This window comes from Tetrao urogallus (assembly GCF_951394365.1).
Source record: "Tetrao urogallus genome assembly, chromosome: 1".
Taxonomy (NCBI): Eukaryota; Metazoa; Chordata; class Aves; order Galliformes; family Phasianidae; genus Tetrao; species Tetrao urogallus.
In genome coordinates this window covers 65,272,236-65,296,782 of record NC_136813.1, presented here as the reverse complement: position 1 = coordinate 65,296,782, position 24,547 = coordinate 65,272,236, and the positions used below count along the sequence as shown (strand labels likewise).

At 37.6% G+C, this 24,547-nt stretch overlaps 1 protein-coding gene across 1 annotated transcript; it reads left to right on the top strand.

The window, feature by feature from the left end:
• Positions 1-933: 933 nt before the first annotated feature.
• On the top strand, positions 934-23,121 carry TUBGCP5 (tubulin gamma complex component 5; the record flags this gene model as incomplete). Its single annotated transcript, XM_079539983.1, has 24 exons — positions 934-1,121; positions 3,166-3,219; positions 3,308-3,416; positions 5,469-5,565; positions 6,119-6,229; positions 6,774-6,853; positions 7,869-8,004; positions 10,082-10,199; positions 10,862-10,951; positions 11,500-11,593; positions 11,875-12,106; positions 12,333-12,535; positions 13,071-13,186; positions 13,362-13,630; positions 14,519-14,717; positions 15,933-16,121; positions 17,017-17,199; positions 17,472-17,556; positions 17,669-17,789; positions 18,695-18,873; positions 19,665-19,790; positions 20,360-20,448; positions 21,566-21,666; positions 23,075-23,121. The coding sequence occupies 24 exons, from the start codon at positions 934-936 to the stop codon at positions 23,119-23,121; spliced, it is 3,216 nt and encodes a 1,071-aa protein (XP_079396109.1).
• Positions 23,122-24,547: the final 1,426 nt, after the last annotated feature.

Below are 24,547 nucleotides of genomic sequence, written 5' to 3'. Positions count from 1 at the left end.
AGAAGGAAGCTCATGCTCAGGATGCTGTTGCTGTGCTACAAAGCTACTGTGAAGGACAGAAGTGCTGTAGGCTGCTCAGTGCCATAACTGTGAACATTTAACACAGAATGAGGACAAAACTGAAGCTGATTTATCACTCCACTCCTTCCACATTACCCTGTACTATTACAGAATATACACAGTGGATTTCTCTAGTTATGCAAAGCAATGCTTGGTTGGGGAGGTGCAGATGCAGCTGCTTGCGGACAGCTCACTGACAGCTGGACCTGCCAGGGACGCGGGAAAAGGCTGGAATCCAATTTACTGCTCATGACAACAGGGCGGATGATGAGACGCTGTGCACAAAACCCTAGGGAAAACCTCTGTGGTGGAGCACCCTTTTCTGACTTCAGACCTTCCTCACTGCCAAAACAGGCCCAACAGGAGATGGGTTGGAGCGGACAATCTCCACAGGCTCCCTCCAAACCCTATGGATCCGTGCAATTTTGGGTTACTGAAATGAACTACGTAACGTGGGCCAGCCCTGACTCTTTATTAGGATTGCTACTCAGCAGTTAATGATCCACCCTGTGTTATGCTTCTTGACCCACCCTGTGTTATGCTTCTGTGAACAAGTGACACCCGCCGACCACGGAGCTGTGGTTGTGGTGGCAACCACCCTGAGACAACCGACGCTCACTGAACCGTTCAGCAACAATACCCGGAGCCCTTCACACCCCGGAACCTTCCCACTTCCACACGACCACTCGGCACGTCCACGCTCACCCTCCCTACCCGCCCTGCGCATGCGCACACTCCCTTCCCGCCTGACTCCCACCTCCCCCCACTGACGGGGGGTTTGTGCTCTCGTGAGGAGTCGCTGCGAAATCTCGCGAGAGGTGCGGGAGGAGGCTCCGTGGCGCCTCCCGGAGGTCCCCTTCCCGCGCCGCGGCGATGGCGGCTCCGCTGCTAGCCTCGCCCGGCCGCCGGAGCCGCTTCGAGCAGGAGCAGGACCGGACCGTCCGCGCCCTCATCCGCAGCGTCACCGGCCTCCCCGAGGAGGAGGATGAGGAGGAACAGGAGGAGGAGTCGGGCGGCGGCCGGTTCCAGACGGCGCTGAATTTCGCCTGGTCCAACTTCAGGTCAGCGCCCGCGGACTGAGGAGTACCGCTGCACGACCCCGGGGCTCATGTGTGGGCTGCGCTATGGGCCGGCTGCGGAGGAGAGCTGAGCCGCTGCTGCGCTGTTCGCGGGAGAAGGTGCCCTTCGGCGGCCTCGCCTCAGTGGGCAGCGTTTTGTTGGTTGCAGGGGAATGAAGAGTAATGGCTGTGCGTGGCGAGCAGGGGAGCGAGCTGCCGGCCTGGAGCGTTGCTGATGCCGAATGTCATCTGAGCCTGTCGTAAACATGGTGTATTTTAACCTGCCTCCCCGTACTCCTGCGTTGGCAGCATCCCTTTCATTGTGTTACAGTGCAAGCCAGTTCCTACTGAACGTCCCCACGCTGCTTTTTCAGTTATCACAACCACCTTTTCACTGTCTGCTGCCACTCCTGACATGACCCGTTTCCAGTTTCCCTCACCACCAGTTGGCTGCTGCCACTGCTGGGCCATATGTGCTTGCTGAGCTTTATGCAAAAAAAAGCTCCATGCTTTATTGCTATTTAAATCCAGTTTTTAAGTAAGCAGTTGCATTACTGCGTTGCATTCAGTGAGGCAGGGAATCAGCACCTCGTAGGCTCAAATAAGGCTAATTTATACAGAACAGTGAATAGCTGTTGGACAACAGTGTGGAGGCTTGACAAGTTCAGCTTGGATAGATATTCAGGAGGCCACTTGTGTGCATCAGGAATGTGGGAATATGGTGTAACTGCTATCCTGTTGTGATTTTTTTTATTTACCAGAAGTATTTTGTGTTACATACCACAGTACTACATTTAATCCTCTTGTAGCCGCATCAGAAGCATTGCTTGTAACAGTGGTCATGCTGAGGCTAAATGTCACTCATGGCCCCAGAGTTTCTCAAAACCTCTGATGATTCTTATTAATAACTTTCTTTCTCCTTAATAACTTATCTTTGCCTTGGATGGGATTTTTAAATTTTTCTTTCCAGCCGTTTTTTTTTCTTTTTTTTTTCCCCTAAGTCTTCCAGTTCTTGTGCTTGCCACTGTTTACTGTCATTTCTAGTTGTTCTATCTGGTATTTATTCCAAAGCCTTAGATGCAGCTAAAATCAGGCTAGTAGATCCGTGGTTAACAAAAAGGTTCATTTTCGTTTCCTAAATATTTATTGTTCAATGATGTTATTAAAAAGCATTGCTATTAGGCTTGCAGTTTGATTTTTTTAGCTCATTACTTTGACCGTGAGGTGATGTTAGATTGTTTTTTCCAAATTCGCTTGGTTAAACTTGGCTTTTGCCTCTGATTCAGAGGCAATGATTTTCATTTCTTTCTGCAGTCACATGAGTTTAGGCTAGCTTTCAGGCCTGTGTTCTTGGTATCTTGAATCTTGCTCATGTGCTCAGTGCTGTTACATCCCATTTCCTGTTTATTCTCCCTCTATTCCTAACTGAAGAATCTTATTTGTGTTTTGACGTCTTCTGCGAAGTCTATTGTACCTTTCACAAGTTTGGGGTTTTTTTATCCCTATACATGCTACTTTTGGTCGTTTATCTTTTTGTTTGTTTGGATGAGGTTGTCTTTTCTTTTCAGCACTGTCCTTTGCCATTTACAGAGGAGTTTCATTTAGGTTTACAGACCTTTCCATGTGGGTGTTTGTTTTGTCTGTGCTTGTGGTGCAGGTCCCAGATAATTTGTGTGTTTGACACAGATGACTTTGACAGTAATTTTTTTTTTTTATTTCCTTGCTCTGCTTGACTTAACTGATGACATACTTTAATTACTTATTTTGCTGTTACTGCAGTAATTTTCCATTCATCTGGAATTGCTGGTTAAATTTAAGCTGCGTTCCATTTTTCTGTCTTTAAGGCTGATTGCCCTTAATCCTCCTTGAGATAAGAGGCACGGAGATTAAATTTTGTTGATGTTTAATGATGTTGCTGAATTAAGCAGGCTTTGTTAAACAGAAAATAAGATTTAAAAAAAAAATTGCCATCGTGTAAATTGACTTTATTTTCTTTCTGACGTAAGTTGCTTTATCAAGCATATTCTAATACAGATTTCTTATACAGATTTCACCGTTTTCTTGATGTGAACAGTCATAAAGTAGAGAGGACTATAGAAGGGTGAGTTATGTGTTTATGGATTAATAATGGATTAGTTAATTTATTTTGAAGCATTGCTTGTACTTTTTTTTTTTTTTTTTTTAATTAGAATACATGAAAAATTGATAGTTCATTCTGACCTGGGAAAAGCAGCAAGCTGGAAAAGATTAACAGAAAAATTTCTGAATTCACCACTCCCAAGCATAGAAGAAACAAAAGTACGTATGTTACAGTTTCCTTCTGCTTTTTGCACTCTTCTTGATGCAGTGGGCTTCTACTGTAATGTCATGTTGGAAATTTCAGATGGCTTAGCAGTAGAGTTTGTGGTTGCTGTTCACATCATGTATTTTTAGAGTTGTATTCTGTAGTTTCCCTATTTGTTTTAGAAGCAGTCTTATTATCCTTTCAGTGTTCCAGTGTGCTCATTTTCATGACTTACAGAATATATTTTTCACTGCCAAGCAAATGTTTTGTGGTCAGCATTGTACAAATGTAGCTGAACCCTTGTCTAGATGTTGGCTGAGTAGAAATTCTTGCCCTTTGCCCAAATTTTTACCTTAGGTAATGAATCTGAACCTTTTGATTTTTATTATTCCCAAATGGAACAGTGATGGATTGTAGCTTTGTTAATGAGACTGCATTTGTGGCTTTGGAGTGGGTTGGGTTTTTTTGGCTTTCGATACAGTTTGTATCAAAGCAGTTTAAGATGTGGCCTGAGTGGAAATGGCAAAAATTGTCTCACTTGGGCATTTTCCATTGTGGTCGTTTATTATGAAATTCACCTTTGAAAACTGGGAATTTCTGCTGTTAGGAGGTTTGAGCTTGCAATTTGAGAGGTGTTGCTCCATATAATGTCATTCTTTAATACAAGGCTCTGTTCGTAGTTGGAGTCAATTCTCCTTCTCATTGAACTGCTGTCATATACCTTTCTTTGGACTTTTTTTTTTTAGCTTTCCTCTACTTTGTGGAAAAAAAAATGTGGAGCCCTCAATAGCTTGCACATCTTGAGTTACTGTACTGTGCTCCTTAGGTTTTTTTTAATTACAAATCTTTAACTTATTTTGAGAGTCGAATAAAAATAAAAATCCAAGCAAGCATTCTAAATGTTGCAAGTATCCTAAGACTTTTTACTTTTTTTTTTTTTAATTGTGAATAGAATACAGCTGGAGATATTATATGTCTCATACTTGGAAGTTAAACTGCTTTTAGTTTTCAGCAGTGTCACATAACTGGGAAGATTGGTTATTTAACAGTTTTGTGCCTTCTAAGCGCAATGCCCGCTCTCATTTGTGGCTCTGTTGATGACCTACCAAAACTCTTTGACTAACCCTTAAGGTCAGTAATGTTCAGTGGGAACATGTTATACTCCATGTACACTAGTTGAGGGTGATGCTGCTCTACAGAAAAATTGAGAATTCTTATTGGAAGTGGGCTTGTATCACATTCCCAATGAGCTTTTCATGTATTTCTTTTTTAAGTCCATGCATATGTAATGTAGATAGCAGAATATCCACGTGGCTAGATGTGAGGCGTTCTGCTGAAGAACTCTGGAAGGTCAGAATGACGCCAATGAAAAATCTTGCTTCAGAAAGAAAAAGCTTACTAATGAGAGCAGTGTTTGTCCTCTAAGCAAGTATTAGGAATTAGGACTGTAACACCAATCTTTGCCAAATACCACTGTTGCTATAATATTCTAGCTTAGTTGAAGGCCTGTTTCAAAACTGCTTTAGCACAATATCAGAGTTAAAAATGTGTCCTTAACACTTTGCGTAGGTTTTCAGATGTGGGAAGATGATGTGAAGATGATATCTAAATGGAGCAGTTTTAGTGAAATGTTTTTAGCTAACTTTGATTTAGCCACCACTTGAAATAACAAACCATAGGAGTGTGGGAAATTAGACTTAGATACCTGCAGGGCCTTTTCTTTTGCCCATGTTGATATAGCTGTGTGCACTTATCTGGCCTCAGCTGACTTCTTACTTTCACAGTAGTTCTGGGTTCCTCTTATCTCTTTTCCATATCACCTGATTGGCTGCTCAGTAAGAGGCAGCTGAGAGTGTTTTCATAGTATTTGCATATTGATCAGCTAGCTGGTGGGCAGAAGAGAGCAGATAACATTTAATATTGTGTTGCAGATCTTATTTTTTAGTTTGGGACTGAGGTGAGGGAATTAATTGTGAGCGTTCTTAAAGATAATAGGCTGAAGTTGTTTTGAACCAAAATCTTTTCAATCTCTTTTTAATTAGCTTTTTTTCCAATGTGTTTTATAGACAGATACACACTATTCCATACTGTCTCTTCTGTTATGTTTGTCTGATTCTCCATCTAACACCACCTATGTGGAAAAGCCAAGAGAAAAAGAAGCAGGTAAGTTTACAAGATGTTTGTGTTGCTAACAAAAGATGCACTCAGTTAATACAAGCTGATAAGAAGGCTGTTTTTCCTCTCCATTTTATTATCTCCCATCACATCAAGGTGCACTATTGATTGTCTTTTTTACAATGTATACATTTCAAATAGTCTGCAAATAACCTTTCCTACCTCCTGTTTATGTTGCATTCCATAATTGAGTTCTCCAGCCAGCAAAGTACCTTGGGAGCTCTTACACGCTCAAAGGCAGACAGCTGGTTTCTATCCTCAGTCTCTGTCTTGCACCTTAATAGGATATGTACTGAAACAACTTTGGTAATATAAATTCCTGTGTTCCCAATGTAGTCAAGGAAAGGTAAATACCTTTGAAGGTTCCCAGAGGGAGACCCCAGTTGCCTGCGTTCTGAAGTAGGACTATTTCACTCAGTGCCTAAAATGAGGCTTGTGCTTAAGTTTGAGTGGATACCATCCCCCATTTGTTTGCAGTGTTGTATCGTAGACTGAAAGAAGAATATTTCAGACTAACCTAAAGAAAATCTTGCATCTTAAGATTCCTTTTTGAATGATCTCTGCACATTCCCTCGGCGGTGTTTTGAATGCACTTTCAGCCCATTCCAGGAATGTGAATATGAAGAGGTTATCTCAAACAGCTCTAATTACAGTTGAGTAAGCTTCATGTTTAAGATATAATATATTCTAAGTGTGATTTGTTACTTTTAAAATATGACACATCACATCGTGGATATGTGGTGTCTTTAGGAGAGTAAGACAATTCTTGCTTTGTTGTTGTTTATCGTCCACTATGCTTGTGCATATGTAAGTTACACATTTGGACTGTCTCCACTGAGTAGTCACAGTCAGTGATAAGTTGCATTCTTGCATGTTTTTCCAGGACTGAAGGATAGGGTAGTGTAACATTACAGATATAAATGTGTTGAAAGCACTCCGTGCTGCATATTTTGAGTGTATAAACAATAAAATTGAGAACTCAGAGATAAAGAATATATGTAATCAATATTACAATTTGTGTGTCATGTTGAAAGTGTATAACCTTGTTAAAAGAACAGTGGTGTAACCTTAAGTGGATGACTATGTCTTTGCTTTAGATTTAAAGTATAAAGGTAATTTAAGCTCTGGAATTTGCTTTCAAAGGAAGTCAGAGTGAAGTGATACTTACTATTTTATTTTATTTATACTTCTCCTAGAAAAGGAAGAAAAATTTGATTGGGGAAAGTATTTGTTGGAAGGAGAAGAAATTTACTTTGGCCGAGGCATAGATTCACCAGTAAGTAATTTCTTAAAGTAAAAGGAGAGCATATAAACTGTTCTGAAGTACGCTGGAGATCTGGTTAAATTACCCTGACTTGTGTGCTCTGTTTACATTGATTCTTAAAGGATTCCCTGGCATGCTGTTGCTTTCTTGACACCACGAGATTCAGGCATACTCAGAGTAGCAGCAATAGAAATGCTTTTGTTCTTCGTTCTGCTCTGACTTAGCCTTGCGACTGAGCTGGCCTCGTCTGTCTGCTACTGATCAAAGCCTCCTTTAGCTCTGTAGTTAAACTCTTCCACTCCTTAATTGTGATTCCCCTGAAAGGTTTCAGAGAAAGTAAATTGCTTTTCTTTGGCAGCCTGTGTACTTTTTTTGACCTCTTTCCTACTTAATATAGGTATATATAGGTGTATATACTATATAACTATAATGTAGGTGTAGTATAAAGGAGTATGTGAAATTCTTAGCATCAGAGTAGAATGTATATGGCAAGAGGAGGTGAGGACTATAGCAGATTTCCAAGCAGGTTGAAATTAATGGAACATAATGTGGCTTTCCCAGATCATCCTAACATGGGTTTCTGAAAGTTACAATCTTGCCAGTATTGTGGCAAGTTTTGGTGGTAAGTAAGAAGCAGAGAAAGTTCAGGTCATGCTACCTTTTGAGTCTCAGGAGAATTTCTATCAGTAACTTTGAAAAGCACAGTATCATCATCAGAGCCTTCTCTTGGTAATGGGCATGTGGAATATAGCTTGAAAAATCAATAGCGTGTGTTTTATTCTACAGTGCTCAGTTTCTGTGCAGATAAATACAAATGCTTCTTCCACTTAAAACTTGCAGCTTTAATGTTAATATAATTTAAACTAGTCTCTGTGAGACAGTTATGTTAGTCTTAATGTCCTGAATTAGCTTTGTAATGAAAGAAAGAAAATTGTTACGTTCAGCTACAAACAAGTCAATAGGAACTGAGTATAGATCTGTCCGTTATGTTGTAATGGAACATGTGGGGTTTTGTTTCCCTTGTTAGGATTGGTCTGGAGAAAGTGAGGAGGAGGATGATACTCAGCCTTTGAGCAGGGAGGACTCGGGTATTCAAGTAGACAGAACACCTTTAGAAGACCAAGATCCAAACAAGAAAACAGTACCTAATGTTTCCTGGAAAGGTTAGTTTAAGTATAAATGTTTCTAATCTAATCATACGTACTCAGATTTTACAAACAAATACTGCTTTATTATTCTTTAGTGAGACACTAAAGATACTTAGTGAGATACTGCATTTTAGACCTGTAATTCACTTTAGTGTTTACTTGTTTAATTTTTCAACATGGAAAGCTTGATTTAATTTCTGTTGATGCTGATGGAGAAGGCTTCTGTTTATTTGTGTGGAAATAGGCATAAATACTCAAAGACAGAAATGAAAACTTCCAAAGTAGATGTAGCATGCAGCTTTATGGGTATAAAGTAAATGCTTATTATTAACTATCAGGATGCTAAAATAATATTTAATTGGCAACAGAACTGATTGACTCAGTTCTAGGTATAAAACACTTCTGAAAAATTAGTTTTATGTCATTAGAATACTGGTGGCTTATTTTTGAATAGTTTCACAGAATATTAACTATAGCAGTAGATTTTCACATAGAATATTGTTGGATTTATGATATCCTGTATAAGAAGTCTGTAATATTCATAATTTGTATAAGTAGTAGTTATCTACTGAGATCCGTTATGGATTTCTTAGTAACCACATTTAAGAAAAAAAAACACTTTTGTGTAATGTACTGAATGCACAGCAAAAAGGAACAGCATGATAAAGATGGTGATATTTGGCTGTTTATTTTTGAAGTCTGCTTTGTTTTGTATTGCCAATGGCTTATGGGCTGGTTCGGCCCAGTGCTGTGACTAGTAGGACAGAGGGACACATGGATCTGTGCCCTGGAAAAGGGAAAAGGGTAGAGAGATGGGCCCTAGAACAAAACAGCAACATCGACCTGAGGAGAAACAAACTACTTTGCTAAACAAGATATCAGAATGCAAGGTAACACACTGTAACACACTGTAACACACTGTAACACACTGTAATTAGAATTTAAGCTAATAAATCAAATATGAGAGAGAGTGTCCAAAAGCTGAATACCTTACTTTAATGCTGAGATGAGACGAGCAACAGACATGAGCCAGATGATCCATCAGGTGACCTACAAGGGCTTTTGTCTTCTTCCCCTGAGTGGAAATAATAACAGAACAGTGAACAGTCTCTGTTGTATGTAGTAGTTCTTCTCTTCATGGACAGATACCAGGACCTGAAGGATTAACTCTTTAACTCCCAGTGCACTACATGATGTTATGATGTGGAATACTGATAACCAAGCATCATAAAACCATGACGTGTATATATAATGTGACAATTGCCTGAAATAAAAATGCATTCTCTGAGGAATAGTTAAAAACTAGGTACATCTCCGAGTCTGTTTTTTAAGACATAGAATCATAGAATTGTGCAGGTTGGAAAAAACCTTAAAGATCATCAAGTCCAACCACAACCTCACCATACTATCCTGACTCCAACAACCCTCCGCTAAATCACGTCCCTGAGCACCACATCCAAACGGATTTTAAACACATCCAGGGATGGTGACTCCCCCACCTCCCTGGGGAGCCTATTCCAGTGCTTAACAACCCTTTCTATATAGAAGTGTTTCCTGATATCCAACCTAAACTTACCCTGGTGCAACTTGAGGCCATTTCCCCTTGTCCTGTCACCAGTGGGAAGAGGCCAACCCCACTATTGCTGTATTACTATTGCTGTAATCACCTTTCAGATACGGGAAGAGAGCAATAGGGTCTCCCCTCAGCCTCTCTTCCCCAGACTAAACAGCTCCAGTTCCTTCAGTCTCTCCTCATAGGGCATATTCTCCAAGCCCTTCACAAGCCCTATTGCCATTCTTTGGACCTGCTCCAGCACCTCAATGTTCTTTCTGTACTGAGTGCCCAAAACTGAACACAGTACTTGAGGTGAGTACAAATAGGAGGTGAGACATTTCTGTGTGAGTTAATTAATGCACGATGCACAAGTCACATGATCAAGGTGAAATGTAAGCAGTTGAAAACTCTGATATATATTAAAAGATCTTTGCTTCTGCAGCTGAGCAGATAGGCTTATTAAAAACACATGGAAACGTTATCATAGGCATTTCCTGTAGAAATAAAATACCTCACCGCAGTCATGTGTTTTTACAGTTGGTGAGCCTGATGCCCGCAGCTGGCTGGAGCAGCATGTCGTTCCTCAGTACTGGACAGGAAGAGCTCCTCGTTTTTCTCATAGTTTGCACTTGCATTCCAACTTAGCTGCAGTCTGGTGAGAAAACAATGTCACTTGCATCTTCCTTGCTGGCACGTAAAGCTAAATAACGACTTAATTAAGCGTCTTTACTATGAAGTATAAAGCTAATAAAGTTATTGCTTGTGTAACTGTTGCCCCTGATAAAGAATCAAACATTGCAAATACTAATAATCATTGTGTCCTAAAATGTGAAAAATACTGTGGAAGGTTTACAAAGAATTGTGCATTACTACAGGGAAAAGGTCGTGGTTGCCTGGGGAAGTTTCGGTTTCAGAAGCAAACTTTTGAGATAAAGTATGAATTTGCTGGTATGAGTTCAGGAAATGGAAACTTTACTTTTTAGCTTAGTTTTTGGAATAGAAAGATTAACTCCATAACTTTTCATACCGTTGAAAGTGAAATAATTAAAAACAGAAAAATAATCTCAAATTCATTACTTATTTCCTACCTAATTGTTTGCCCTGCTGTGTACAACTAGATGATAGTGAATGTTTTCCATAGTATTTTACTTAACAATGTGGGAACAAGCTCTGACTTAAAATGTCTACATGAACATTCTATCTATTCATATACAATTAGAGCAACACTGAGCCTTAAGAGTATTGCTTCATCCTTTCTTTCAGATTATTGATCTTCGATTTCAGGCCTTAAATTGTTTTCCTTTCACATTTTACTAGGGACCACCACTTGTACACCAGTGATCCTTTATATGTACCAGAAGAGAGAACACTAGTCACAGAAACCCAGGTTATAAGGGAAACTCTTTGGTAAGAGCAATATCAAAAAGCTTGCATTTTAAGTCTGTGTGTTTTTGTATCCTCATTCAAGGAAATAAGAGATTTACCTTTGAAGTTGTATCTGAAGAAGGAATTATTACAGAGCTTTTAGCTTCCAGTGTTGCTGACAACACAGATGCTGCTAGTTTATATTTAACCATTGAGATTTACAAAGAAAATGTAAAATGCTGCTTGTATGTATTGATTCCTCAAGTCTTACTGAGAAGAAGAACCAAGTTGTTCTTACCTTGCCCTAGAATCTTTTAATATAGTGTCCAATTTTGCAAAGTAGGTTTTGATTCATCCCATGGCTGGAAGATGTTTTGTTTGGAGAGGAACTTTAGGATGTGTTTGCCTAGTGTCAGTGTTTTGTTCTTTTTCTAGCAACAGCTTAACAGTATGAATAGCATTACAGTTGATCTTTGAGCACCTTTCATTTGAAAGTAGAAATGTAAGCAAGGCAGAGCTGATTCTTTTATTAATGTTTTTGTGAATTCATAAAGGCAAAGAAAAAGCATTAATCTTTGTTTCTTTTCAAGGCTACTTTCAGGAGTGAAAAAGCTCTTTATATTTCAGCTGAATGATGGAAAAGTGGTTGTGCGGAATGATATAATTGTAACTCACTTAACCCATGTAAGTTGTTTCTGAATCTCAGCTGAATGTATCTGTCAGTAGGAAGGTGTAGTTTTTGGGACTAGGAAGTTAACACTGCTTGTGGGAAAGTAACATTTCCGTAATTGTTCTTCGTTTAGTCCGAGTGGAATGGGCTTTTCCTCTATGTGATGAAGCAATAAAGATGGCAGAATTTCATTGCATGTTAATTCAGATAAATATTTTGTGATTTAATTGTTAGGCTTTCATTAGAAAAAAAAAAAAAATATATATATATATATATATATATATCTTTATTCTAGAATTGCCTAAGGTCTGTGTTGGAGCAGATAGCTGCATATGGTCAAGTTGTGTTTAGACTGCAGAAGTTTATTGATGAGGTGATGGGACACAGCCCGGAAAATGTTTCTACTCCAAAGAAAACCACTGAAGCCCCATTCAGAACATACCAAGCTTTTATGTGGGCCTTATACAAATACTTCATTAGCTTCAAAGAAGAACTTACCGAAATTGAAAAATGCATCATCAACAAAGGTACAGTGCAAGGGAAATTTTATGGGATATTTTACAAGAAGGAGGCACAGAAGGAAATTTTTATGAGGGAAGCATGCAAAATATTATGTGAAGGCATTTTGAAACTGTGAAAGATGCCATTCTTCATTTTAAAACCTCATGAATAGCATTACCAGAATTTGATTTTCTGTTGCATGTTGCCTTTATACATCTTTTTTTCCCCTCCCCCCCATCTCTTTTTCCCCAGACAAAACAGTCACACTTTCGATAGTGATAGATAAGCTGTCTCCCCGCCTGGCACAGCTGAAGGTACTTCACAAGGTTTTTAGCACAGGAGTAGCAGAAGTGCCACCTGACACCAGGAATGTTGTACGAGCATCTCATCTGCTTAATACTCTTTACAAAGCTATTCTAGAATATGACAGCGTTGGAGAAGCATCTGAGCAAACGGTACGCAAAAATCATTCATCCTGAATGAAATCAGACTCTAGAATATTTGGTAAAGCAGGTTTCACTCTGCTGACTGAGTACATTGTCCTTCAGCAACTGGGGACAAATCTGGTAGCCAAAATGAATTACTGTTTTCTGATGAGACTTCACTCAAACTACATACAAGATTAATGAGGAGATGAGCATTAGTGAAAGTGTAGTACATGTCACTGTGTCCATTATAAAACTACGGTGTGTTACAACTATCAGTTATCATTTAAGGAATGTCGGAGTGAGAGTAATGAAAGGTGCTGTTTGGGTCTGGTTGCCATGACAAAAGTAATAAGGGGAAACTTGCACAATGCACGTTTTCACTTATAGTGCTAGGCCTGTATTTTTAGTTGAATATTTGATCTTTAAAAATCGTTAAGTATAGTTAAATATATCTTATAAACTTACTGTCATACAATTAATGGGTTAGACTTTGCCATGTTGCTTTTAATATTCACTGGAAAAAATGTTCAGTTTTTTTTTTTTTTTCTTTCTTTAAATTCAGGTGTCCCTTCTGTTCTCTCTCTGGGTTGAGACTGTGAGGCCATACTTACAGACAGTGGATGAGTGGATTGTCCACGGCAATTTGTTTGATCCTGCAAAGGAATTCATCATTCAGAGGTAGGGCTGCTGATGTTGGACGCTCATAGTTTGAAAGAAACTTCTTGATTGTTCTGAAAGAAAGGCAACGTATAGAAGAAAGATGATGATAAACCTTCTTGTAAAGAAGTTCCATCTTTTAAAAAGGAAAATATTCAACGCCTTTTTTTTTTCTTCTTTTTTTTCTTTTCTGCAGGAACAAAAACGTTCCAGTTAATCACAGAGATTTTTGGTATGCTACCTACACGTTATATAGTGTGTCAGAAAAAACAGAGAATGAAGAGAAGATGAGTGATAATGCCAGTGCCAGTTCTGGCAGTGATCAGGCCCCTTCAAGCAGGCAACACACTATGGTCTCTTTTCTGAAACCTGTGCTAAAGCAAATCATCATGGCTGGAAAATCCATGCAGCTGTTGAAGAATCTTCAATGCAAAGATGGCTCTCCACAGCAGGCCGCATCCAGGGGTGAGCTGTCAGTTGGTGGGGTATCAATCCATAGGGTAACTAACAGCATGGGAATATTTTATATAATGGTGTTTCTGTGGTTATGGAACAACTTCACTGTCCTCCTTATACGTCAGTGTCATGGTTTGTAACTCCACTTCTGATTGCAAACTTTCTCTTCCAATGCAGTCAAGTGACAAGAACAAAGCAAACAATGAGCAGTGATCAAGTACTCCCTTCAGATCTTACTGCTTCAAACTTTCATAAACTTGTTTTCAGAACATTTCATTTGTTATTAGACAAACATGGTAAACAGTAAAACTGTGTTTTGGTCTAATAAATAGTTGTTTTTCAGTAGTTGAGTAATTTTGAGGTGACATATGGTACTTCAACAAAAAAAAGTTTACTAATAACTAGATGAAACTTATACTGACATTTTTATGGGTATCTGTAGCCAGGTTACTTTTTTCAATGATTGTAAAACATAGTGTAGCAGGTAATCAATGTTGGTTGTTTATTTTTTTGTTTGTTTTTTGGAGGAGATGAAATGCAATTTTTGGTCATGCAATTTCTGTGGGGTTAATAGTGATTGCTGAATTATGTTGGTATCTCTATAGGCTTCTTTCCCTCTGTGACATGGTTGTTTTAGGTGCTGAGAATTGCCTTTATGAGAAAGAAGTTCTCTTATAGTCTCTAATTAGCAGTGTGTTTAACCAAATGCCCGACTTGAAGCATTGGGCTAGCCCCACTGATTTAGCTGTATTTAGTTCTAAGTACTTACTTGAGAAGTAGCCTACATTTTGTTTAAAATGTATCAAGTGTATGTTAGATTCTGCAGTTGGTCTTGTAGTTCAGGCAGTATTTTCTCTTAGAATGAAATCTTACCATGAAACACGTTGCCCAGTTTAGATGCTGAAAGAAAGAGTTTGTATACGCTGTTCCTGGAATCCGTGCAGTCTCGCCTGAGGCACGGAGAAGAATCTGTTCCAGATATTATTACAGAGCAGCAGGCCACCAAGCAGAGCCTAATAAAGATGCAGTCTATAGCAGAAAGGCATTTGGAACTGGATGATGTCCATGACCCACTGCTGGCTATTAATTTCGCCAGGTAAGTAAATACCCACTAGATGAATGGTCTTCCTGCTGTGTTGTTGAGAGCAATGTTCTGCTCAGTGACATCTGGTAAAGCAAATTTTTATTGCTGCTGCAGTAAACAAGCAAACAGAATGAAAAGGAACACCAATAATCAGTGGCAGTATCTCAATAAATACTACCCTTCTGCTTAGTTAGAGAAAAACAAATCAGTGAGGAATCGGCTGCTTCTATCAGTGTAGTAAATAGATGCAGCCTTTCTCATGACCTTTTTTGCACATAAATAAGTGTTTGAGTAATGAATGCTGTGGTAAAATCTAAATTGTAAATATGCTTGCTTGGAATTTGTGTGCAATATACACTCTAAAAATCTTTTGTCATTTCAAATAAGAAACAGCTATTGAGGTTTTTCCTAAATACTAGTTGGCAATTTCTGTGTTTTCAGTTCAGACTTCAGAGGAAGTCGTTTTAAAGAAGTCATAATTATTAATAGATAAAACTATCACTTCTCTCATTCGTTGGTACTATTTGTTTGAGTTAGATATTAAGTTAATTCAGTGTCTGACTCATCCAGTCTATCAAGGCGATATCTGCAGTGGACCAGGCTTCTTACACTGGATTCAACTACTGAGCAGCTTTTCAAACATCATTATAATAAGTTGACCTTTTCTGATACAGTAATAATTAACAAATGTAGGCTGCCTGCAAATAATGCAGGTATCTTATACTAAAGGTGCCTCAAACAAACTTTATTCTTTTCCCAAATTGTTGGTTTAAAAAAAATTAAAATTCCTTACTGGGAAGTTCATCTGGCTACTGTGTGTGCATAACAGTAACATAGTTTTAAAAGTTCCAATGAGAAAGGGTTTATTAAGCTGGATAGTGTTCAAACTTGAGGTTGTTCTTTGGAATTACTCCTTTAGCAGTGATTACAGTATGCCATCCTTTTCAGTATTCTTATGCCTGGTCACTATATTAGGTGAAACTAAACTAATATATTAATGGTTGCAACTGTAATATTATATAATTCTACATTACATAGTAATAATATAACTTTTAATGTAACAGTTACAATTAATAGCTGCAAACAGCTTTTATTCTGCAATCCTGTTTTTTGAGTAGAGGTTCCAATTTTGATTAAAATTTTCTAAGGTATGACATTTTTCTTCTGTAATTTGCACAATATACATGTATTCTAACCTAAGCATTTTTATTATATTTAATTTTTAAGATTATATTTGGAGCAGAGTGACTTTCATGAGAAGTTTACTGGTGGGGATGTTTGTGTGGATAGATCCTCAGAATCGGTCACCTGCCAGACTTTTGAACTGACACTGAGGTCTTGCCTTTATCCTCACATAGACAAGCAATACTTGGAGTGCTGTGGTAATCTAATGCAAACTTTAAAGAAGGATTATAGGTAAGAAAGTAATGTGTTTAGCATTTCTAATTATCAGTGTTATGCTATATAAGTAAAAGCAGGAATTTTCTCTAAAAAAAACCCACAAATGTGAATTAAAGGCCTTTCTGTACTAGGGGAATCATCAAGGAAATACTTAACAAAAAAGGGGAGGTCTAAGAAGGTCACGATGAAACTTTGGTCTGTCTGCTTTAAACCAACAGCACATACATTGTTGAACACCCACTGAAGAAAAACAGGGAAGTTGTTTTGGACAGGATTTTTAGTAGTCTTGTCATTTGAAACTGGAAGGTGAATTTTAGGAGGCCAGAATGTATTTATATAGTCTGAAATTTGGTTTTGTTGATATAAAAATTTATACTACGTGAAACACTGTTACGCAGTATTTTTATACAACATGAAATAAAATGGCCTATTCCTGTTAGGTGGTCAGAAGAGGTCATGCTTTTAAGCTACCTTAAGTACTTAATGTATTTTTGTAGTTGTATTTTGAAAGAAATGCAGAGGTACTGTTCTTCTTACTGCTTTGCAGAGGAAGAATCACTGTCATCACTTTCTGTAACTCCATTTTGGAGTCCTTTTTTACACAGAACTCTCTTAAGTTGTGTTCAGAAAGGACGGGATTGCCAAACTCACAGCTATTTTTGGAGAATTGCCTGGCCTGTAAGAAGGCTGAATGCTGTGATCACGTCTGTTGAGGACAGCATGCCTTTCAAGTTGACAGGAAAAAATGAGTTGATTATTTTGTTTTATTTGAACATGTTTGGAGGTTTTCTTGAGCAGTGGATTTCATTACATTTCTGTTCAGTACGTATAATGAAGAGTTGTTAAGGTTTGGTTGCACTTGTATGATGAAGGCTTACGTAATGTTCTATATTTTTTTTTCCTTCTCTAGGCTTGTAGAATATTTGCAAGCTATGAGAAACTTTTTCTTACTTGAAGCTGGAGATACTATGTATGATTTCTATACATCCATTTTTGACAAAATTAGAGAAAAGGAAGCTTGGCAGAATGTTGCCTTCTTAAATGTTCAGCTTCAAGAAGCAGTAGGACAGCGCTATCCAGAGGACAGCTCAAGGTAAATGCAAAATCCTGTAAAATAGACTTCAGTTGCATTTTCTTTCACATCTGCCTGTATTAGTACATTTCACTGGCATAGTTCAATACTAGTTAATGCACATTCATTGCAAGAATCTCAGTGAAGCTTTGAGCTGTTGTCCCCTTTTCAACACAGCTCTATCAGATTAAATTAGGCAATGTTTAAGACAGTGAAAAAAAAATCTCTAATGCAAGTAGCCACTAATTCAGAATTAGATTGCCACCAATAAAATCACTTCTTTCCTTGTGAAGGTTGTCTATATCATTTGAAAGCGTTGATACAGCAAAGAAGAAACTGCCTGTCCACACCCTAGATGGCTTGACATTAAGTTATAAGGTAGGGTGTAGTAACTTTAATATTGCTGCTGGTTTTTATTCTAGAATAGATCTGAAGTGTTGTATTAATGTGACTTACCTTTTCTGTCTGTCTTATCCTCTGCTGTTCTTAGGTTCCTTGGCCTGTGGACATAGTTATAAGCCTAGAGTGCCAAAAGATTTACAACCAAGTTTTTCTGCTCTTATTACAAATAAAGTGGGCCAAGTATAGTCTAGATGTTCTAAGATTTGACGGTAAGAAGCTGTTCGAATAAGAGATTCTAAAAACTTGTTCTGGGGTCTAAGGATGTAAGTGGTCTGCTGCTTTCTGAAGTGAGCAGTTTGATTAAATCTGTAAAATATTAATCTCTTTTAGCTTCACAATTCAGATATATTAAATAGGACATGCTTTTTACATCTTCTCAGCCTCATAAACAATGTTATTCCTGCATTCTTGTTGCCTCTTTGATTCAGGTCTAGTTGGTTTATGTATGATCTCCTACCTTGCTGTTGTAGGAAGATCTGTCCTCTACTCATAGCCCAAATTTTTTGTGAGTAATATTTTGCAAGCAAGTTTAGAAAACAAGATGAAAAAAATACTGAAATTGAGATTGAAACAGTACACTTGATAAGAATACATACTTTAAGCTACAGTTTAATAATTTGATGTTTGTAGAAAGAGATCTGCTGATGAGATCTTAATCTTCACTGTAATAATGCTTTTCCTTTCGTATATGAAGTTGATATGTGATTCATGTCCTGGAAAATCAAATTAGAAAATTTGGTGCTTCATCTGTGTTTTGTACATCAGCTAGATTCTGTTCCTGAAAGTATGTGATTTTCTGTTGTTAAAACTTTACAGATAAGGTTATGTGTTTTAAGTATTTCCCCCTTTGTGGAGATAGTATGCACTTTATTTATTTATTATCTTTGTACATAATTAACCTTTAAATAGCATTTCCTGTTCTCATATTTATCAAATTATATTGTACACATTTTCAAAATACAATATATTGCTGCTATATTTTAATAAAACACCTGAATTGCAAGAAAAATCTTATAGCAGCATATCTTGCATAGTAATGAGAAATAAATCAATTTTAAGTAACATTTTAGCTACAGTTTGTTTTCATAAAGGTTTTAATATGTTTTATTTTTAGAACTAGTATGTGCTGCAGAAAACTCACAGGTTAAAGAGGGAACTTTATTAGAACACGGAACACTTCCTCGATTTGGACCACAAACAGAAAGTATAAAACAACAAATACATCGCATGTTCCTCTTAAGAGTGAAACTTATGCATTTTGTTAACAGCCTGCACAACTACATCATGACTCGGGTTTGTCTTATGTCATAATTTCATCTATGCTAAGAACTTGTAAAATGCAGTGTTATTTTTTATTTAAAACTATCCAGACCAAAGAGATATAAGTTAATAAAGCAAAATCCTTTTCTAATGTCTGTTCTGCAAGGTGATTTTAATCTAAAATTTAAGCTAGAAAAACTTTCAGCTTTCACTTAGGCAGTCAAAATCAATTCTAAAAATGCTTCACAAGCTCTGTGTGCAGACTGATCTTTGGATATTATTTTTTTCATATTTTTTTTTTTCTTTTTGGCTGTTTGTACCAGAGCTGTGTGTGCAATGCATGCCAAAATAGGCTTCTTTAAGCTGTTAACAATCTCTCAAGAGCTATTATGGTCATAAAAGTGTTGCTGCAGATGTTTTTTGCAATTAGATTCTTCTAAAAAAAATCTCTGCCAGGCAGATCCAAAATTATTACTTCTCAAAAATAAAGGTAACATCTAGAAGGTTCATATCTACTCAATTGCTGTTTTTTGGCCTTTAATGAAATAATACAGTCCAAGTTGATTCCTCCAGAGCTAATATCCGCCTGTGTGTAGTGATAATGTTCCTACTTGTGCAAAGTATATAAAATGTCACTGAGTTATGAGATGAGTTCAGAGTTTTTACTTTATAGTAGCTGGGAGGCTGAGCCTCCAGGTTGAGACTGAAAAGGGAAGAGTGAATGTATCAGGCAATTATTGGCTCTCAAAAAGGAAGTCTTGGAAATGAGTCACAAGGATTTGTGTGCAACATAGCATTTAAATAACTGTGGTTTTCTCTTTAAGATTCTTCACAGTACCGGCTTGGAATTTCAGCACCAGGTAGAAGAAGCTAAAGATTTAGATCAATTAATAAAGATTCATTACAGATATCTATCTACAATCCATGATCGTTGCTTACTAAGAGAAAAGGTGGGTAAAAAATGGAATATCTGATGTACTGAGTTCAGCAGGACATGAAAATAGTTTAGTACTAGTGATGCTGTGCCTATTTTGTAGTTCATATGTGCATTGTAATAAATAGATCCTCTTGAGGAAGTGGTAACTTGTTTAGGATTAACACTGATATTGTTTCCCTTGCAAGTCTCAGCTTTCTGTAAAGGAGAGAAAATAAAATTAAATTATCTACTGGAGTTTACATACGTTTGTTTTTTAGAGATGCTGGTATTTGAACTAACAGGCTTGGAAATGTAATGAGGATTGTTCACGCTAGTGTAGTAGGAAACGGAGACATGTCTGTTGTCACAGTCGCCTGTCTCATATACTGTCTGGACTAATCCTCGTTGAAATAATCATGAAATGAATGAGGGCAAATACAAAGCATATCTTAACTGGGCAGACTTGTATTACGCCTTGGAGACCATTTTTACAGATAAGATTGGAGGGCGTAGGATACATTTGTGTCCTTAATAATGAAAATGATTATTCCCTTCATTAACAATTACTTTCTGACTGTTATTCCTTTTGTTTTGTTACTTTAGGTGAGCTTTGTCAAAGAAGCTATAATGAAAGTTTTAAATTTAGTGCTGATGTTTGCAGACCGTTGGCAGGCGGGTCTGGGGGCTTGGAAGTAAGTATACGTACCTAAAATAAAACCCAGTCATGATTTCACAGCTCAGAAGCGTGCTTTTGAGATGTTTAATGGTAGATGCCAGAAGCTAATCACTATTTCTTAATAGAAGTGAAATTTATCTTAGAACATAACAAGTGTCATATGCTTCTGTGAGTGTGTATTTGGTATTTTCTAATTGCAAGTATGGTTCGTGTGTATCTTTAAAGTATCTGAAAAGGTTGTACAGCATAGCAACAAAGAGAGGTTTTCATCCATATTTGTTCGCAGTGATAAAATGGGATGTTCATAGGTTTTGTTTATGATCTTGTTTTCTTGTTGAGGTTTAAAGTTATAGGCAGCCAGCTGCTGACATTTTTTTGGCTCATGAAAAGCGAGATTGTTTTGCATGACTTTCATTCTAGAAGGCAGTACATTTTTGTCTTTCTTAAAAATAAATGTAGGTTAAAAATAAGTGTAGGTAAATCTAAATCCAATTATTTTTCTCACTAGACTGTTCACATTATAAAACCTTTGTCAAAATTTCAAGGGCAAAAATGTGGAGATGTTGAAGTCTATGAAAGTTAACTTTGGAGCGAAGATTTTCATGTAGAAACTAGGTGAAACAGAGGTGCTTTCCTGCCCCCTACAATTGTGTGTTGTTCTGTGATTCTGTAATAAGAAACAGTGTGGGTGATCGGGGCCCTGTTTAACTTGCTGTGTGTCCTTGTTTTATTTGGTAGTGTAAGTTTGGCCCAAAGAGCTCCAAAGCACTTGGGACCAGGAATGGCTGTCTTGAAATTCCTGAAAACTGTTCTGAGTACCTCAGAACAGTAGTTCTCATCAGCTGAAACCACGAAGTTCCTCCTAGTAACTGCAAATACTTACAAGGGGGATGACAAAACCACTAGTAATGCCACTCTGATAGTGTTCGGCACTCCAGTCTAAATTGGCCACAGTTTAGATTCTAGAGTGGTATACTCAAATATAACTGAAATATTTTAAGTTCAAGACAGAATGCAGTGCGAAAAACATGTTGGTTGTTCACTGTGAAATTTTGCTTATATTTTGAAGGTAACTTCAAATATAAGTAAGGTTGACTGACTGGTAAGTGTACCTCCCTTATACTTCTTTGTAGGATGGAATCCATAGAGAAAATGGAATCTGATTTTAAAAACTGCCACATGTTTCTTGTAACTGTCCTCAACAAAGCTGTCTGCCGAGGCTCTTTTCCTCACTGTAAGTACATGATGCTTTTCATATACCTGCACTGGTCACACAAAATGTATTTAAGTTTTAATCTATTTGTCAGTACAGATTAAAGAGTCTAATTTGTGAAAATAATAAATGAAGCATTCAGAGAAACATTAAAGCCTTACTTCCGAATAAGTTGAATTAATTAATTTTAGAATATATGTACCATAATTTATTTTTCATGGCAACTATCTTCAGTTTACCTGTTTGCTTGAAGAGAAGATCACAGAATCACAGAATGGCTTGGGTTGGAAGGGACCCAAGGGTCATCAAGTTCCAAACCCCCTGCCAGAGGCAGGGCCACCAACCTCCAGATCTGGCACTAGACCAGGCTGCCCAAGGCCCCATCTTGAACGCCTCCAGGGGTGCGACATCCACAGCCTCTCTGGGCAGCTTGTGCCAGCACCTCATTAGTCTCTGTGTAAAGAACTTCCTCCTAACATCCAATCTGAACCTTCCCTCCTTGAGCTTAAAACCATTCCCCCTTGTCCTATCACTGTCCACCCTTGTAAAAAGTTGATTCCCCTCCTGTTTATAATCCCCTTTTAAATACTGAAAGTGGGCAGTTGAGGTCTCCTTGCAGCCTTCTCATCTCTAGGCTGAACAAGCCCAGCTCCCTTAGCCTGTATCCCTTGTCTGATACAGCCAAAGCAGTCTTCTGAATAGGTAATTAAAACAAAGACCTGAAGAGCGTATACAATCATTTTTGATGTTGCTAGGTGACAGCTGGGGAATAGCTTGAACAAATAACATTTTAATATTTTGATGCCTTAGCTGCAGCTGCCCTTATGCTCTTGACTGCCTGCTGGAGGTTACTCAGTACCAGAAACAGCAGAAGAGGATATTTGTGTTTCTACTTGCAGCCTGATACTAGCTTAAATGGGTTGTCAATGCCAGTTAGAGCTAGGGTGTGACTTCTGAATGAAATTAGCTGGGATGCTTTAGATTAGCTTTAGATGCACATTCACCTGTTTTTCCTCTGAGATCAGCTTTTTCCAATAGGGAAAGGAGATGGGCTTCTAAAAGAGGGTTATATCTTACTTCAGCCAACAAGAGGTTGTCTGCAAGAACTGTCAGTGAGAATGGCTAACTGCACATAATTCCCCTCAACTTTTATCACTTTTATCCAGTTTTCTGTTTGCTGCCATTTGCTGCTGTTAGCGTTTTAAACAAAGGATCTTACTTCTTGCCAGTTCTTATCAGTTAATCATCACTAAGAAATGTCAGAAATTCATAACATTTGAAATGTTTTAGCATCTTAAATCCTGAAGTGTTAACATTTAAAAAATAAACTAGTATTTTCCATTTAAACTATGAAATTGAATATTACAGTGAATGTTTGCAGACTGATCTAAGTGCAGATACTCACTTTCTAAAATGGTTTGATTCACAGTGGAATCTTTAGCTCTGTCACTGATGGCTGGCATGGAACAGAGCTAGTGCCTGAATCTGCTGAGCTGCAGAACAACTGAAAGCAGCATTTATGTTGAATGTCCTTTGTTAACTGTAAGCATTTTACACTCCATTTTGAAACGTATATAGTTAAATTATACTGATGGTTTGGGGTTGTGTAAAGTATTTTCAAATGTAAATAATGTACAGGTATTTAAGTGTATTGGTTGTGGCTGTATTGTTCTCTGTATGTATATGCTTTAACATGAGAAAATGTGCATTGTAAAATGCATCCTGCGTGAACAGTCTTGCCTGAAATATATGAAGTGTATTTTGTGCTGTATAAATATTTTGGTTTTATTATTATTATGAATAATTGCTGATTTACTGTTTCCATTAATTTTGCAGCTGTGACTAGGTCACAGGGCACTGTGCAGTGGTGTGACTCAGTTCTTATTATTCAAAAGGTTGGTTGAGTTCATTTTGGGGAAAAAAAGAAAGAAGCTAAGAGCCATTTATCTTGTTTGCTTAATGGCTCTGAAGCACTCTTTGGGAACAATTATGACTGTTACAATAAATTAATATTAATACAATATTAAAAAAACAACAACATTAACTTAATTGGATTATTGCAGGCCATAAAATACTGATATTTTTTGATGTTAAATGATGAAAGCATACTCATTTTGGTGGTAAAGTTGGCAGTTTAAGCATGATGAAGATGACAGTGTGAAATACATTGCTTTTACCTGTTGGATTGCTGAGATGTTTCAGAGGTCATCAGATACAAGTTGATCATTCTCCTTCAAAGCTTTTTGCAAACGAAACCGTTCATTTAATAGTTAATTTCTTGTAAAGAGGTAGATCATAATACACTTAGGATTTTGATTGATTTTGATCAAATCATAGGATTTTGTACCAATAAGGGTACATTTTTAGAGAGGTGGATGTAGGGCTTGTTCTACAACCCTGCTACATCCCCGTAATTTTGTCATTCTGACATGAGTACACCTACATTTAAAGGAAGAAAATTGCAGCCATTTGCCTTTTTACTTGAGTAAATAAAAGATTAAATAATTGGAATTAGACCATTGTGTGTGAGTTTCTGCTTGAATCTCAGTGGTAACTTACTAAAGTTAGAGGGGTGTTTCTGCTATGTAAGTGCAGTATATTAATAATAGCTGTGGAACAGTGGCTCACGTTATAAAGCTGTTTTTGGAGCTGTGAATTTGCTGCATTACTTTACATGTATAAATATTGCTGGTTTGTGTAAACGAGATCTCAACAAGTTCCTGCAAAGTTAAACGAGATCTCAACAAGTTCCTGCAAAGTTATGGCTTTTTTTTTTTTTTTTTTTTTTTTTTTTTTTTTTTTTTTTTTTTTTTTGAGTCTTTTGTTTAACTGAAGAATAAGTCCTTCAGTTTTGGTGTGTATGCCTTGTGATGCTGCCAAGACCTTTCATCGGCCTCCTAGC